A 17,278-nucleotide genomic window follows, 5' to 3' on the forward strand; every position below is an offset into this window, starting at 1 on the left:
AGTATACTAATTTCAATGTACTAGTTATATACTTGTAAGTAATACTTCTTGGGACTAAATTCTAAACTAAACTTTTTAGTTGATAAAAGTATACTTTTAAGTATAACAATAGTAAACTTTGAGTACACTAGTTTTAACCCAAGTTTTATTTTGTACTGCAACTATAAGTATACTGATGGTTTGCTAGTTTTTGTATACTTGTAGCCCACTGTATAGTTTATGAAAGTACACTTTAAAGTATAATCTCAATAAACTACTAGTTTAATAGTTTTTATACTGTAAGTATACTTAAATATGTATACTTGTAGTCCACTTTTTAGTTTATGAAAGTACACTTTATAGTACATTCTCAATAACCTACTAGTTAAACGTTTTTATACTGTAACTATACTTGTAGCCCACTTTATAATTTATGAAAGTACACTTTAAAGTATACTCTCAGTAAACTACTAGTTTAATAGTTTTTATACTGTAAGTATACTTAAATACGTATACTTGTAGCCCACTTTTTAGTTTATGAAAGTACACTTTAAAGTATACTCTCAATAAACTACTAGTTTAATAGTTGTTACCCTGCAAGTATACTTATATATACTTGTAGTCCACTTTTTAGTTTATGAAAGTACACTTTAAAGTATACTCTCAATACACTACTAGTTTAATAATTTTTATACTGTAACTATACTTGTAGCCCACTTTATAATTTATGAAAGTACACTTTAAAGTATACTCGGTAAACTACTAGTTTAATAGTTGTTACCCTGCAAGTATACTTATAGTCCACTTTTTAGTTTATGAAAGTACACTTTATAGTACATTCTCAGTAACCTACTAGTTAAACGTTTTTATACTGTAAGTATACTTGTAGCCCACTTTAAAGTTTATGAAAGTACACTTTAAAGTGTAATCTCAGTAAACTACTAGTTTAATAGTTGTTATCCTGCAAGTACACTTATATATACTTGTAGCCCACTTTATAGTTTATGAAAGTACACTTTAAGGGTATAATCTCAGTACACTACTAGTTTAATAGTTGATATACTTTAAGTATACTTGTAGTCTACATTTTAGTTTATGAAAGTACACTTTATAGTACATTCTCAGTAAACTACTAGTTTAATAGTTGTTATCCTGCAAGTATACTTGTTGCCCACTTTTTAGCAGACTCTTTCTTATCTTTACTGGAGGAATGTATTATATACGAAGTAATGTTTCATTAGTTAGAAATTCTGCTCTCAAAAACATGACAAAATAAAAATGTCTTCACAGTCATAGAACCTTTATGTAAAGACTGAAACACATGTCAAACATAAATCAGTCAGGCTGGACATCCCATCTGAACAGGTGATTAGTTCTGAACAAAGGAACAGATGGCAGCGCAGCATGCTACACTACAGCACACTTACAGGAGACAACAACACACACGTGGATAATTGAGGTTGAACATCTTTTGTTGCAGAGTTTTCTGCCAACTTTAACAAACCTAATAAGTGCATTTTTATGAAAACCTCCAAAATATTAAAACGAAAAAAAAGTACTGTAATTTAACCACAGGTTAAAAACATAAAAGCCCTGAACAGAGAGGATGATCAGTGATGAGGACACTAAATTAAAGCTAAATTAAAAGCTTAATTAGAATAAGGTGACTAAATTAAAATGGGGGGTTGCTTCTGGAGGACATGCAGAGTTCACTTGTTTTAAAGAAACATGTTCGGAAAATACACAACAAGCTTGATTTTAACAAGTTAGTGAATGAGACTATTAAGTTATGTAATTGGTAAATCTTATTTTTTCTGTCCCACTAACTGTGTGATGAGAGAAAGCTGCAGCTGCACCAACTGTTCCAGGTGGTCAATCTGTGAAAGGTAACAAAAAAATCATGTTATCCATTTGCACTTTAAATGTCAAGTTTTTGCCAGATTCTGCTCATGTATGACAAAAGATGACCATTAACTCCAGGCTTTACAAACTACAACCAATGATCTATAAAATTAAATAACACAAGCTCAAAAGACGCTTTCCAAAACCAGTGAAAGCAGCTCTGACCTTTGTCGTCAGGTTCAGACAGCAGCAGCCAGAGGTCGGAGAATCTGTGATTCAAATACAAAGACAAGTGAATGCTACACCATATTAAAATCAGCCACAAACTCATTGTAAAACAAAAGTTAAAAGTTTTAAGTTAGGCAATCACAGATCATGGTTTTAAAGCATACATACCATTAGTTTTTGCAATCTTGCATGGAGGCTCCATTTGCTCAATAATCTTCTGAACTGGATCTTCTGAAAAGTAAGACATCATTACAACAGCTGCTTGATTTCAGCAATCACTATACCTCATAATCCATCTTCTTTCCAGCAAAGCAATCAAATGCATACCATAAATTGTGACAATACAAAAATATACTAAGTTTGCTAGGATATTTTGATTTGACCAACCATTGACTGTCACAGCAGAAGTGTTTTTCTTCTGCTGGGGAGTCTGGGGTGTCGGCTCTGGGGTTATGGGCAAGCTGGTGGTAGCTGCTGTATTTTCCAGCCCAGTTTGGGTGTCAGGTTTGGATGTTGGCAGGGCGCAGTCAGGTACAACTATAGTGCTGGCCGTAGATATGCTGCTGTCAGTTTGGTCAGCCTTCTGGGTGGTGGATGGGCATGGATTACTCTTGGCCTGGGCCTGTAGTGCATCCAGGATCATGGTGGTGAGGTGCCCCCCGCCCTTCTCAGTGGGCAGCGTGAGTGAGAGCACGTTAACAGAGCCGTTGAAGGACTGGACGGTGGCGAGGACGCCATTCACCAGCACGTTTTGAAACATCTGCTGCACTTCCTCTGGCAACTTTGCAGGGAAGTGTTCCCTACCTAGAAAAAGAGGCAATAAGAGGGAGTCAAAGAGCAATTACAAATAATACTTTTGGTCAAGTTTGAAATAATTAATGATGTCCCTTTTGCCTCACCAGTGAGGGTGCAGCGAGTGATCTGAAAGGGGAGCTGCAGCAGGTGCATGGGGATGGGCAAAATACGGGAGAACGGCACCTTCTCGGTGTTGCCGTAATCTGCGTAGATGACGCTCATCTCATTTTCACCGACCTCCAGGACCACCGCACGGTACCAGTTATTGTCAGCTGAAAATAAAAGTTCAAACAGTGTTTAATTCCATTTATTGGCAGTTTTGTGAGCACCAACAGATGCTAATTAAGATATTTTGACACCTTTATGTCACAACCTCCAGAGAGTGTTTATTTCATTGCCTTGATGCTTGTGTCTTAATGCATCTACACAATGTGCAATATCAGAATAAGTAAGAATTTGAAAAGGCCAACAACGTGTAAACATTTTCTTAAGTTGTCAATCTTCCGTATTTTGTTAATCATTCCAAAAAAGCCTTTAAGAGATTAAAGATGACCCTACCTACACAGCTGCCCTTAAAAACGGATGCGTCTTTACCAGCTACAAACCTACAGCCAGCACTGAATACTCCATTAAAACGGACCCTGTTGTTAGCCGAGCAGAGGAATGTATGCCAGGCTGTAGTCACTTACTTGCATACTGTGTTTAAAGAAGAACCGCTCCTACGCTCTGCTGCACACACGCTGTGTAATTATATCCACTAGCAGACACCAAATTACCATCTTAGGTGTGCAGGGGCAACGACTGCAGGTGGGGTCTCAAGAACAGCCAGAGAGCAAACAATAAAAACTGGATGGGAGAATGAGAGGAATGGGAATTCATGGTGGCAGATTGTGTGCGTGTGTGTAATAGCTCAATGACGGATCAGCTGTTCTGTCCTCATAAGATGTCTTGCCTGTCATCATTGAACGATGTGTGGGAATGATGTTGCCTGAGTGATGGGGTTTTCCCCCTGCTGAGACTATCTATTAAACTCTGGATGCCATTTCCTCATAAACCATGGTGTTGAAAACTAATCCACCTTACAAAACTCAACTGTAATCTTTTGTCACATACATTTTCTCAAACAAGATGACATTGTTTTGGCATAAAAGCAAAAAATAAGCATTTACCAAAAGTCTAGTCTAGAAATATGATGTTTCGACATTAAAGCTATTACGAGGAACTTACATTTTGGCGGTCTCTGTGGACAAAAGTGGTAGTGTTTCCAACAACCAGAGTCCCTTTAGAAAACCTCTCATTTTAGCTCAGCAGGGTGTGACAGTCTCCCCCCACAGTTCTGGTTCTCCCGTGTCTCCTTTCCCTACAATGGGCCCAGCAATACGGCCTGGGCCTCCAGCAGTGTAGTGTCGGTTTTGGCTCCCAGCGGGGACTGGCGGAGCAGCGAGGTGAGGCTCTGCTCCTGGACCGCTGCGGCCGGGCATGGAGCTCTGCACCTCCTGCCGGGGCTCTGACTGCAGGTCGCAGGCGGCAGCGAAGCTGGATCTGGGTTTGACCGCTGCCAGAGGCCCTGCTGGAGTCTGAGCTGAAGGAGTTTCTGGTGAACCTGCTATTATGTCTGATTGTGCCAGAATCAGACCCGGTGGCACCGATGGCAAGCATCAAGAATAGCCATATAGAAATAGCTGATCTTTTTGCTGATGGTCTTGTTTACTTATGTAGTGTTAAATTGAGACCACTTTTCATAACCACTTAAAAGTTCCTCACAATAACTTTATTATTGTTGGCTATTATGCATGACAAGATTTTAAGTTGCATTTACTATTTTTTTCTGATGAGTTAGAAATGTTGCTTAATATCATGTTAGCATGTGAAACACCATGAATTCAGAAGCTGTCTCACAGTCATTCACTTTTATAATTTACCTTTCTGACACCTAGTGGTTTTAAGGGGTCATGACAATGCTTCCAAACACTGAACTAGCCCTGCACACTCACTCAATTTATGCCTACAGCTGTGATGATTTCACAGATGACAGTTATGTCTAGATATGCCAGATAACTCATCAAGAAGCGTGATCAAAGTTTGGGGGGGGAAATGAGCAGCGGAGGAGATGGTGGCCAGGACTAACGATGCACTTTGTTGCCTCGGGACGAGAGTGTGTTACAGTTTGGGCAGACACCTTATGTCAATCTGGCAAGTTTATCTCTGGACTTATCCTTTTATGATGTACAGAATGTATTCATGGAGTAATAAGTGTTCCTCACCAGAGAACTGGGCACAGCAGGCAGCCCCAGGAGCTGGTCTGCTCAGGACAGTGGAGGATAAAGAGACCTGGATGTTGCTGCAGTAGACAGCCAGCTCCATCATCACCTCCTGAAGCTTCTGCTGGTCCACTGCACAACAACACACAGCAATTACAACAGGAAGGAGCATCACATGTTCACCAATTGTGCATCTTTTTAATGACAGACGGGGACAAAAATTAGTGTTCTGACCCCGGCTGGGACCGAGCAGGTAGAAGAGGGAAGGACCGGTAACGGCTGCGATGCAAGGCTGAAAGGTGTCGTTGAGAGGCAGCTCCACTGTCTTCCAGTCCACTGGGAAAGATGGGGCTGAAACAAAGTTACAACACACAATTTCAACCGGGCTCTTCAAGTCATCAACCATTGCATCGCATCTTTAGGACATATGCACACTAGCTGACCTTCTGATGGCGTTGCAGTCTGCCCCTCAGCTGGGATCTCTGTGGAACTGACTCCTGTCTGGTTGGAGGCTTGTGTTTGGCTCTGCTCATTTTCCTGTATTTTTTCATCTTGGTGTTTGTGTCCTGAGCCTGTGGTTGCATGCGTCTCTGTGGGATTCGCTCCAGGAACTTTGGCTAGTTGCTCAGAAATGAGGGCAATCGCCACATTCTGCCCTCTGCTCTCCAGCTCCACACCGTAGCCTTGTTCAGTGACGGAGAGGACACGTGCAGAGAGCTGCTCGCCATCCACCCGAGTCTGGAACCACAGCAGGGCTTCACTGCTCCACTCTGATCCCAGGGGCTCCACACCTGAGTCCAAACACACACACTTTTTAAGAAACTTAATGTTAAAAACTTGTTTCATGCCCCTTTTATCCAACTATCCAAGAACAATTCAAACAACCAAGTCATATTTGGAGGTGACAGCAAATCCCCAATAAAGAAATAAATGATCAGATACTCTCTTGGCTGCTAAATAAGAATGCATTTCATTTGAGAAGATACTTAAATGTCATATTTACTAACACTTTCACTCTCCACACACACACTACCTGAGAGCCAGCAGCGAATTGCCAGGAAGGGTAGAGTCAGGAGTCGGGGTGTAATTGGTCGAAGGTGGCTCTTTTCCACTTTCATGCTATAACCATAGTCCACAAAGTTTACAGACACGTTATCAGACAGCTCGTTTACCATAGCCCGGTACCACTCTCCGTCACCTGGGGAGCAAAAAGCACATTATGTATAACTAAATCCCCAAAAAACAAAGAAGAAAAAAGATAATTCTGAACGTCATCTGATCAAAACACAGTTCCATGTGTCAACAGATGATGTGTTCAACTTACAGATGAGATTCACAATTGCAATATTTCATAAAAATGAATTCACTCCAGATAGAATTAATAATCACACCAATGAATAACTTATTCTGACTCATTTGCTAATGTATCAAGCCTTTCATGTTTTAACAGTCTGTCTGAAGAGCCGACAGTAACTACACTACATTTACATGCACACAAATATTCCGCTGTTATGCCAAATTTGACACGGGTCATGTAAACAGCATATTCCGTTTTGGATATTCTGAATTAGGCCTTATTCCAGATGGAGCATTTTCCAATTACGTGGGATGTGACGATATTACTATGGTTTTAGGAGCATTCTTTGGACATGTATACAGCGCATTTTGAATATGTGTCTCGTTTGGGGTTTTTACTGCAGTTTGCAACACACGGCCTCTTGGCTGTTTACGTCCAGCTCCGTGCGTTGTACACAAACCAACTAGCCGAAAGTTTGCAGAGATGCATGCCCAAAAGAAAAGCCCACATTGCTGGTCAGAAGGGGAAACGCACCTAATTTTAAACATTATGAAAGACTTGGATATCAACAGGTTTTTGATATGCGCAAATATCGCAACACCGACCTTTTCAAGAAGGTGGTTGAAAGAATGAAAGCGGGAGGCTGTGTTTGCACCGTCGAACAAGTCAGCCACTGTTTAAGTTAATAAAGAGTATACACAGCTGCATGTAAACAGGTATATTAGTGGAATATTCATTTTCATTAGGCATGTAAATAGCTTAGTAGGAGTATTGTTTTTTTTGGAATAAGGGCAAAAAAACAGATTATTTCGTGCATGTAAATGTAGTCTGTTTATCACATCCAGTGGTTCTGTAAATAATCTCACCAGTAAACATGGCACAACAGGGCTCCCCCACTTCGGGCTCAAAAGGTGACGCCTTTGCCTCACAGTGCTGTTTCAACTCAGCTCCCAGCTCTATCAACCGCTGATGGTCTGCCAAACACATGAAATGAGAAAAGGTCACATTCAAACAAAGAATCAAACTACAAAAATCATGAAGTCTTATGTGGACATCTGAAATGATCATAACCGTGGTATAATATACACACTGCAGTGTTTCCCATAGCATTTCAAGTTACTTGCATCATTCTAGGAGTGCAAAGAAGAATTCAATATTTGAAATACTCTACAGCTCTCTAGGCTGAAGAAACAATACCTGCAGGATTGTTGATGCGGCAGTAAAACTCCCCAGGGTTCTCCACGACACTGGCTAGCAGTGCCACTGTCTGGCCGTCACGGGGAAGCTCAGTACAAGACCACACCAGAGGCTCACAGGCTGGGGGAGGCACTGAAGAGCACGATCAAACATAAAAATGCACAACATATAGGGTTTACCGTCTGCCCTCTTGCAGTATGTATTTTATAGCCCAAAATATAAAGTTAGTCTTAAAATTCTCTAATTAAAACTATGGTACATTTGATAGACTCCAGTGACATTTCAGTTAAACTAACAATACCCTAATATTCAATATCATGAAAAAAGTAGAACAATATTCTTCATTGAATGGGAGACACCCCAGGCAAAAACGTTTTTCAGCACTTGTCAATACAAATCTTTAAAGGCCGTTTTCTCAAAATTCGTTTTTTTTTTTTTTTATACTCCCGAGCCATAAATCTCCACTTCAGCAGCACTTATGTGCATCAAACTTTCCAGTTTCATTCCTATCTATATGCTGAAGGTTTTTACAGAGGGGTTTTGTTCATACATCATTCATAGCCTGATTTATAGAACAATTTATTCCTAGTAAGATGGCAAAAATAGATTTTTTTATGGCTGTTGACAGTATTTTCTGATTTATGGAGAGATAAAAAAGAGATATCCAAAACTCCCTCTGTAAAAACCTTTGACGCCAATATGTCAAAAAGAAAAAAAAAGAATTTTAAACCTGGCTTCATCCAATGTTCAGATTTCTGTTCTGGAAATGTATGCAAATTAGCACATATTTATCCTTTGCATATTTAAACATTCAATTTCAGAAAACTTGTAATACAAAAAATAATGTCTTAATGTGTGGAAGTTTCATGGCAATATTTATTAATTACATTATTTACAGTATTCACCTGAAGTGTCTCCCCTTAAACACTAAAAAAAGGAACAATCATTGCTTCAATTTGAAGATTGTTTCCCCATGTTTCAGAGCTTGATATCATTTTCATATCAACGTAATAGATTAATTTCAGACACTTCCCACCTTGTGGTTCAGCAGCAGCAGGGGTGGCTGTCTGGTCAAGCTGCTGGTCACTACTGGTGGGAATAGGAGCAGGTGCAGCGAAACCAGCAGAGGTCAACAGCTCGGCTACATTGGCCTGAGGATCACTGGCTTCATCAATCATGGCCACCAAAGCCTTGCCCTCATGTGCTCCCTGGATCTCAATGCGCAGTATTCGGTTCGATACCCTCCGCCGCAGAGCCAGCAGGCAGTCCTCTGACCAGCTCTCCCCAACAGGCTGCACCACTGGAAAGGAGCCCAACGACAGATGCTTGAGAGACTTTTTTCAGAAAGACATAAATGTGTGTTTTCATATTAGAGTAAAATTCACCAAACACAACTCTTTGTGGTTGGCAAAACCAATAAAATTATATAATTAGGGCTGTCAATCGATTAAAATATTTAATCACGATTAATCAGAAATTAATCACACATTTTTTATCTGTTCAAAATGTACCTTAAAGGGAGATTTGTCAAGAATGTAATACTCTTATCAACATGGGAATGGGCAAATATGCTGCTTTATGCAAGAAGAGTATTAAATACTTTTATTATTATTATTATTATTATCACATTAACTTTGAAAGCCCTAGATATAATGCTTAATGAAATAAGTAATAATAATAATATATAATAATAATATAAAATAAGTTTCAGGGGCATTAGGGATATATTTGCTCTAATAAAAGGAATGTGTAAGTACAAGTCATTTTCAGCTATCTGATATTACAATGACATTTTTCAGGTACTTAAACAGAAAGAGAAATCCTGGTGACATTACCAGGCACATATACTACCTGCTAGACCACAAGGCATGGCCTGCATGGGCAGGGCCAGTAGTGAAGTGCTGATAGGCTGCAGGTGGCCTAAATCCACCTCCTCAGAGTTGCCAAAATCAAGGTAGCCGACACAGACGCGTTCCTCTGATGAATAAGCCAGAACTTTAGCCCTGTACCACTGCTTGTCCTCTGGAAGAAACACACAGATGTCAGAGCGTAAGTTCACAAAGCAGGTCTACTAAGAGAAACTACTAATTTGATATTATACTGTATGACTTCTGAGAACTGAAGAAATGTAGACACACAAACACTCATATTTAATCTGTGAATTGGTCAGTTGAAGCATCTTCCAGGTCTGAGGTATTTTCAAATAATTAAAACACATTTATAAACGACTGCACTAATCTTTGGCAAATATAACTGTTTGTTCAACTGAAACTTGGCTGAAATGTCAACAGTTTGAAATTCTGTGTCTTAATCGGAAAATGCTCCATTCGGAATAATAGTGGAATATTGGTGTGTATGTAAATGTGTGTTGTACCCGAGAACTGGGCACAGCAAACTGTGCCGGGGGCTGGCCTGAAGTTCTGGGGCGCTGGGACCTGACAGCAGTGTTCCCTCAGCTTCAGCTGCAGCTCCTGAATCACTCCTGTAAACCAAAAGCTCTCAAAGTCAAAGTCCAAAGCCTGAGGTTGTGTGTACCAGATCAAATGCTACTTACCAGCGTTCTCCACCTTCTGTACGATAATTTCAGTGGGTGACTGGAGGTGGGTGATCACAATGGAGAAGGAGTCACCCACTGACTGTGTCAGTGGCACTGGTGGCTGAGCCCAGATGTTGTCATCTTTCCCATCAGAGAGACGCTTGAAGTTTTCCAAGGATGCACTCACCATGGCGTCTGAGGAAAATCAAACTTATATTTCCAATTTTATATATAGATATGTATCTTGCATTGCTCTAAATTGGTAACAAAAACAAATCAAATCCATTCACACATTGGCAATTTTTTCTTTTTCTTCCTGCATTTGGCAGCTGCAACTGTGTTACTATTAGTCTGGATTGTGTGTTTAACTTCTTTGTGTTTGTCTAATATTATAGTTCTCTCTGCGTTTGTAAAATGTGCTGCTCTGCTTACAGTAGACTTGTCCATGTTTGTGATTGGTCATATGCTGCAAACCCCATCCCTTTTATGTGAACGCACTCATAGCCAGATTGAGAACCGTGGGTTGATGACCACTGTCGTAGGACCGCTTAGCTTGAGAGCGTTTGTTAGGGTTAGTTAAACCAGATAACAAGAAGATACACTGGGTATGTTGAACTCGCTTCATAGTACAGGCCTCTGGTCTGCAGTCTGATTTCATTAAGTACATATGGCTTACTTATTTCTTGCGGAGTTGGTGCTACGTTGACGGTTTCCTCTGCTGCGTAACCGTGCTCAACGAGGAATGTGCTCAACTGCTTTCCTAAAAAGACAGGGAGAGAGAGTTGTCTTTATGCAAATCCTTTACCTATCACAAATCACTCTTCAACCATCATAAACACATCATGTTTTTCGGAATTCCTATGTAACCTACCATTGGAAAGCAGGATATCCACAGCATGGATGCGACCATTTTGTAGTGTTTCCAACAGCCTCACAGTCACAGTCTTGCCGGCCAACATCTGTTTCACTGACATACAGCACTCGCCCGACCAGTTACCAGTCACTGACACCACTCCGACGATACGGCACTCCATTGCCTGAAAGTGATAGATGCAAGTGTTAATGTCATCATGCTAGGTGTAAGACACTGCAAACTGTCAGCGTGAATGTAATGTATTAATTAACATGCTTAAAAAAAATAATTTAAGTCGTGTGAATATGCACTCACGCATGGACAAAATGGCCGGATATTAGCAGCCAGGGGCTTGATCCTGTCCACAGGAACATCCTCTTCATTGCCAAAGTCAATGTAAAGGATCTTAGCAGTCTTCTGGTCAGCAGCCAAAGTCTGGACCAGGCCTCGGTACCAGTTCTACACACAACAAATAGAGGCACAGTCAAGAACTGAGCAAATATTAAATCATTATTGCATATTAAAACTTATGTCTCTTATCAAATTCCTTGAGAAGGCCTCTGCTCACCATATCACAGGAGAACTTAACCGCGCAAACCTCTCCAACATGTGGTACATATGTCGTCACTGATGAGCAGCTGTACGTTTTCTGAAGCTCTGTGCTGATGTTTTGCAGAGCTTCCAGCAGCTCAGGACTTTGGGCAAGAAGGAAAAACCTGGCAGGGCTGTAGAACTCTATAACAGATGCCTAGAAATCACAACAAAAAGAGATTGTGTTTTTGTTATTTAAGAACATTGGATAGATCGGTCTTTACAGTTGAGGCAAACTGGGTGTGTTGTACCTGGATGTCTTCCCCCTTAATGATTTTAGTCATATGCAAGTCCTCCAAATAGACCCTCTGGAGGCTGGATGCATCACCGGGCTTCGATAAACAGAGGTTAAACAGATAACAAAACATACACTACAAATCCTTTACATAGGGTTATTTCTAATCATTAAAATGTAAAGCGTAACTTTTTTACTTGCATTAGAAGATCTCCAAATCACTGCACTTACCTTCGACTGAAGCAGGCCGACTCTGTCTCCTGTCACTGGCGAAACTGTGGTTTCCTTAGGTTTCTCTCTGGGATTAAAAGAAACAAGTGAGTAAGTGAGCATTATCTATTGGACGTTATATAATGATTTAACCCTTGACTGGTGAATCATAAACTGATTGTTTTTTGTTGGCATTAAAAAAAATCAATGGTACTCAGGGTTGACCCAGCTTACTTTGCAGGATCTGGATCAATAGACTTGCACATGTGTCTGTGTGCTTTCCAGTCTTCTGTCTGACACGCCACAGAACAGTAAGGCGTCTTCTTGCAGCGCTTGCACCGAAAATTTCCTGTCAAGAGAATACTAGTTTAATAAACTGAATTTAAATACAAAGATGCGCTGACAAGAACGCTGACGTTCACAAAAAACAACCATGAGGAAATGTGTTGCATACCATGCACCACAGTGTCAGGATATATATATATATATATATATTTTACACTGTCACTTTTTTAAATGTTGAGAAGAAATGATCTAAAAGAGTCATAAATATTGTAATTAATTTACCTCCATCACTGACAAGCCTCTGATGTGTTATCAATTATGCCTTTCACCAGAAACTTTACATAGGTATTACCTTGCTGACCACAGTAGTTGCAGAAGCATACAGTCAGTGCTGGTGGTACAGATCCTAACACCTGTAAAGACAAAAAAAAAAGTGGGGAAAATGGGAATATTCTGCAAAACACATTGATTTAACCTGCAAGTTTGTTACATACTGCAGATTGATCCATGCTGACTGGTGAATTAGGAGGGCCTGCAAAAAAGAAAAAAAGGATTGAACATGGCAGGTGTGTCAGGTATTGGACGCAAGTCGGATAATTGATGGCATTCATTTACCGTCTCCTGTGGCGCCTGACGCGGGGCGCACAGGTGATGCGTCGGGCATGGAGAGAAGAGGTGTTGGAGGAGTCATGGAGAGAAGAGGTGTTGGAGGTATGGTGGGAGGCCTTGGGCTGGAGAGAGGTGTTGGAGGAGTTGGAGGCATGGTCGGAGGCCTCGGGCTGGAGAGAGCCACAGGGCTCGATGAGGGCTTCCTTAAGGGCAGGTTAGGTCGGACCAGGTTGGGAGAGAATGAGCGGTACATGGCGACAGCTGACAAAATATTATGTAAAGTTAGAAGAGTGTATTGAAATAAAAAGTGGGCATTAAGAGTGCACAAAAACGTCGTTTTAACTTTAAAAAGCAGTGCATTTTAGGTAACTAATTAGCGGTGAAGCAGCAAACGTTACTTTGCTAATTAGCTGGTAACGTTAGCAATGCAAACTGCACCAATTAAAAACAAATTATGACAACAAAATTAACACGTTAAATAATGGTAGATACTACGAGACGCAACTGAATCAATAAACCCAAACAAATAAATACATATATATAGCGTTATCTGTGGTTTTATATTGCAGTTCATATTTTACCTGAGTGCACGTGTCCGGAGAAGAGGTGGAAGTGTTGTTGCGCATGCGCAGTGGCTCAATTCCAGAGAGGTCAAGAGGTCAGGATGAAATGAATTACTCCAAAATAAAGACTATTTTAACTAACTATATTTATATTGTGCTGCGATATTGACCTGTGATATTTGTGCCCATATATTTTATTTTTTAAATGTATTTGCTTTTATAATTATTTTTCATAAATATAGGAGTGTCTGACAATCTTTTTTGTCCTTCACACGTCTTAAAGGGGCTATATCCTGCCCTTTTTCAGGTTCATACTTGTATTTGGGGTTCCTACTAGAATGTGTTTACATGCTTTAATGTTTAAAAAAAAACTTTATATTCCTCATACTGTCTGCTTGAATATACTTGTATTCACCCGCTGTCTGAAACGCTCCGTTTTAGTACATTTCAATGGAATTGCAACAGAATTACGTTGCTAGGCAACAGCTTGGGTCCATGTTTACTTCCTGTCAGCTGATGTCATTCACATACACTGCAACCAGGAAATAAACTGGGACACATTTAGAATGTTTGCGTTTAAAACTGTGAAATGGCCTAAATATTGTATATTTGTGACATCACAAATGGACAGAAATCCTGACGGCTTGTTTCAAAAGCTCAGTTTCTGAATATGGGCTATGTGTATTTCTCTGTGGATCAAGCGTTTCGATACTTTCGCAGTATCTATATAGAACTTAAACCTACTTTATAATATAAAAGTCATGAAAATGTCACTTTTTACAATATGGGACCTTTTAAGACCATAGAACACCAAAAGCAATGCACTGGAGTGACAGCAGAGAAGGAAATAAGGACATATTTGCCTGCAAGAGCTGTGGGGACCTTAGTGTCTTGAAATGATTGTAAGCCCTCGGGTCTGTAACCTGCACACTGACTTCATTAATTGCATTTTAGTTAAATATGACATTGTGTGGCAGTCACACACAGTAATAATGTGCATTTTCCCTTTTATTTATTTATTTATTTATTTCAACAAAACACAAATGATAATATTAGCTACATGAATAATGGCCAATTTATTCAAACTAAAATATTTATAATAATAGCTATAATAAAGAGCACAGAACAAACATTCAAATTAAAAAGTCTGATAATTAAGTATCAGCTTAACTAGGGCCTAATATGGTTTTCAAAGGGCAGAATCACTGTCAACAATCATAATGGCAGAAATAACAATTTATTAAAACACAGGTTTATATTCAACGATGTAAGGTTTGGAGAAAAGTTTAGTTTTGGTATTGGTATCAATTTCAAACATATCCATCTTACTAGTGTTAGGGTATCAGCCCGTGTTTATTTATAGGCAGCAAGTAATTTGAATATGTCATATAAATGGTATTGGACATATTTGTGGTATTTGATGTGGTTTACTGGTGTTTATTCTTGTTTGTTATTTGTTATAAATTAAATTTGTCTGTAAAAAAAAAATTACAATATATTTATATTTTTTATAATGCTTTCTTTATTGAAATCATGCTTGTTTACAAAGGTACAAACAGATACACAGAAACAAAAGAAGACAAAACAAAAATAATTACATATATCCATTTCATAATGCCAGAGTTTAGTTTATATACATCACAATATATATATATGCATATATATGTATATATGTATACTGTATGTGTACATATATATGTATATATATATATGCATATATATGTATACATATGTATACTGTATGTATACATGTATATGTATATATGTTTACTGTATGTATACCCTCATCCTCCTCATCTGCAATCTGCAATCTGTATGTATACATATATACATATATATGCATATATATGTATATATGTATACTGTATGTATACATATATATATATATATATATGTATGCTGTATGTATACATATATATATATGTATATATATATATATGTACATATATATATATGTGTATATGTGTATATATATATGTATGTATATATGTACATATATATATATGTATATATATATACACGTGTATATATATATATGTATATATATATATATATACATATATATGTATGTATATACATATACATACATATACATATACATATATATATGTGTATGTATACATACAGTATACATATATACATATATATGCATATATATTATTTGTTGTATAATTATAATTATTTTCATACTGTAAAATATATATGAAAAATCTAAACGTGTTTTATGTAACAACTATTTTGAACTTTTGAAATAAGATATGAAAAAAAACCTGCAAAACATGACATACTCCTTTGGTTTTACAGGCATTTTAAATTCATCAAGAAATTCTTCATAACATAATAAATAATAATTTGCTTAAGTAATTGGCCAACTGTCAGTATCCCATAATTAAAACCAAAATGTGACAGATGAATATTAATAAGGTGGAGTTGAACCTGTCGTGTATAGACGTCACTCTGACGTCACCTCTCTCTGCGCTGTGACTGGTTGATATCGCCTCATCTCTTCTCTCCAGCAGCAGCAGCCATATTTGTTGATGTGTCATATCAGAGTGACTAGTTGGGAGCTCTCAGCTGGAGAGGAAGACCGACAGCACTAAAGTTAACTCCGCATTGACCTACTACACCATGGGGGTTTCGCATCCGGTGGGTGAAACTATAATAACCATATTTATTAAGCTTTATGTGTTGCTTAGATACAAACCGTCAGCTAGGCTAGTACTTGTAGCTAAGCTAAGCTAACGCCTCTCTTATCTTAGCTTAGTGCCTCCTATACAATATGTCAGTCTGTAGTTAAGCATAAATCTATTTTAATCAGCCAGGTTGCTGTGTGTTGAGTTAGGTAATGTGTTTTCCTAATTGTCTTGTCGATTAAGTCAGCATAGGTAGGACTAACGTTCAATGAACCGACGTGTTAGTAAAACAGCAGTCAATACAAATCGGCCTGCTTCCTTGCTAGCTGCACGACCAGATGCATAGACACCTCACAGGTGCATTTTAATAAGGCTGACATTAACTACGTTTGTGCAATATACACCTCAAGTACAACTACCTTTGTTTACATTTTATTCAATACATCTACCCTAGCTATTTTAAAAGTGCAATTACCTCTGTTTACATTACATCTATTTGTATATTTTATACCTCTAGTGTAACACTTCTGTTTATATTTATTTATTTATTACACCTACTTCACCTGTTTTATTTGCTTTATATTGCTTTATTATTGATGCATGGATATCTAAAAGGTGTATTTTAATAAGGCTGGATATACTGACATTAACTACTTTGACAGTGACACCTGTCTCAAGAGCATCAAAAGGGAATTATAGCTATGCACTTGCATTGATTCTGTCCTGACTAGTTGAGAAAAAAGACTGGAAATACCTGGCTGAAATGAAGATGATAAAGATCCTCTGTACTAAAGATTTCTAACACACACATGTTTTGGGATGATGTGTTGTGGTGTCACTATCAGACAAACTGCAGTATTTCCTTCTACAGTGTCTGTAGTATCACTATCTATAAACTGAGTTGTTTTGTCTATGCATCAATATCACTGCCATTGAGTTACATGTACCAGCTTACATAAAGAAATGCTGTATTCATCTTTAGATTCAAATTATTGCTGAAGCTGAAATGGCTCAAAGAAAGGTTTCTCACAACCAGCCAACATTTTTTGCCACACATAGTATCCCATGTATCCTTGAAGATGTTTGCACAGAACTAGAAGCTGAACGGTCAAGGTCTTTGCACCCCAAACTCTTGTTATTGCAGATTTAATCACTTGTTAAGCG

General features: G+C 38.6%; 2 protein-coding genes across 4 annotated transcripts in view; one reads left to right on the forward strand and one right to left on the reverse strand.

The window, feature by feature from the left end:
- Nucleotides 1-1,769: 1,769 nt before the first annotated feature.
- tdrd1 (tudor domain containing 1) lies at nt 1,770-13,599 on the reverse strand. Of its 2 annotated transcripts, XM_074620197.1 has the most exons (26): nt 13,500-13,599; nt 12,925-13,179; nt 12,804-12,841; nt 12,662-12,722; nt 12,259-12,373; nt 12,046-12,112; nt 11,831-11,911; nt 11,557-11,736; nt 11,304-11,447; nt 11,007-11,172; nt 10,812-10,895; nt 10,154-10,330; nt 9,974-10,081; nt 9,451-9,621; nt 8,636-8,899; nt 7,600-7,731; nt 7,269-7,376; nt 6,139-6,303; nt 5,549-5,896; nt 5,340-5,456; nt 5,109-5,237; nt 2,949-3,116; nt 2,437-2,853; nt 2,218-2,280; nt 2,047-2,090; nt 1,770-1,856 (listed from the first exon to the last, which is right to left on the reverse strand). In XM_074620197.1, the coding sequence occupies exons 2-26, from the start codon at nt 13,169-13,171 to the stop codon at nt 1,785-1,787; spliced, it is 3,666 nt and encodes a 1,221-aa protein (XP_074476298.1). In that variant the 5' UTR covers nt 13,172-13,179; nt 13,500-13,599; the 3' UTR covers nt 1,770-1,784. The 2 variants fall into 2 exon arrangements, with proteins under 2 accessions (XP_074476298.1, XP_074476299.1); XM_074620198.1 differs by lacking the exon at nt 12,662-12,722 and having other exon boundaries at nt 12,785-12,841.
- A 2,388-nt stretch (nt 13,600-15,987) lies between these two features.
- ccdc186 (coiled-coil domain-containing protein 186) overlaps nt 15,988-17,278 on the forward strand; it is a 28,456-nt gene continuing 27,165 nt past the window's right edge. For both annotated transcript variants that reach the window (XM_074621037.1, XM_074621036.1), the window contains exon 1: nt 15,988-16,127. The gene's annotated coding sequence lies outside the window, so the exon portion shown is untranslated. The remainder of the gene's footprint in view (nt 16,128-17,278) is intronic.

Source organism: Sebastes fasciatus, chromosome 20 (assembly GCF_043250625.1).
Source record: "Sebastes fasciatus isolate fSebFas1 chromosome 20, fSebFas1.pri, whole genome shotgun sequence".
Taxonomy (NCBI): domain Eukaryota; kingdom Metazoa; phylum Chordata; class Actinopteri; order Perciformes; family Sebastidae; genus Sebastes; species Sebastes fasciatus.

Bases quoted from the DNA above. Each gene is read 5' to 3' on its own strand.
- tdrd1 (XM_074620197.1), bottom strand. From the start codon at position 13,171: ATGTACCGCTCATTCTCTCCCAACCTGGTCCGACCTAACCTGCCCTTA. The intron at 11,448-11,556 runs GTGAGCAGAGGC...TGTTGTGTGTAG, and splicing joins TTAAGTTCTCCTGTGATATG to AACTGGTACCGAGGCCTGGT. The intron at 3,117-5,108 runs GTGAGGAACACT...TTTTATTTTCAG, and splicing joins CTGCTGTGCCCAGTTCTCTG to CTGACAATAACTGGTACCGT.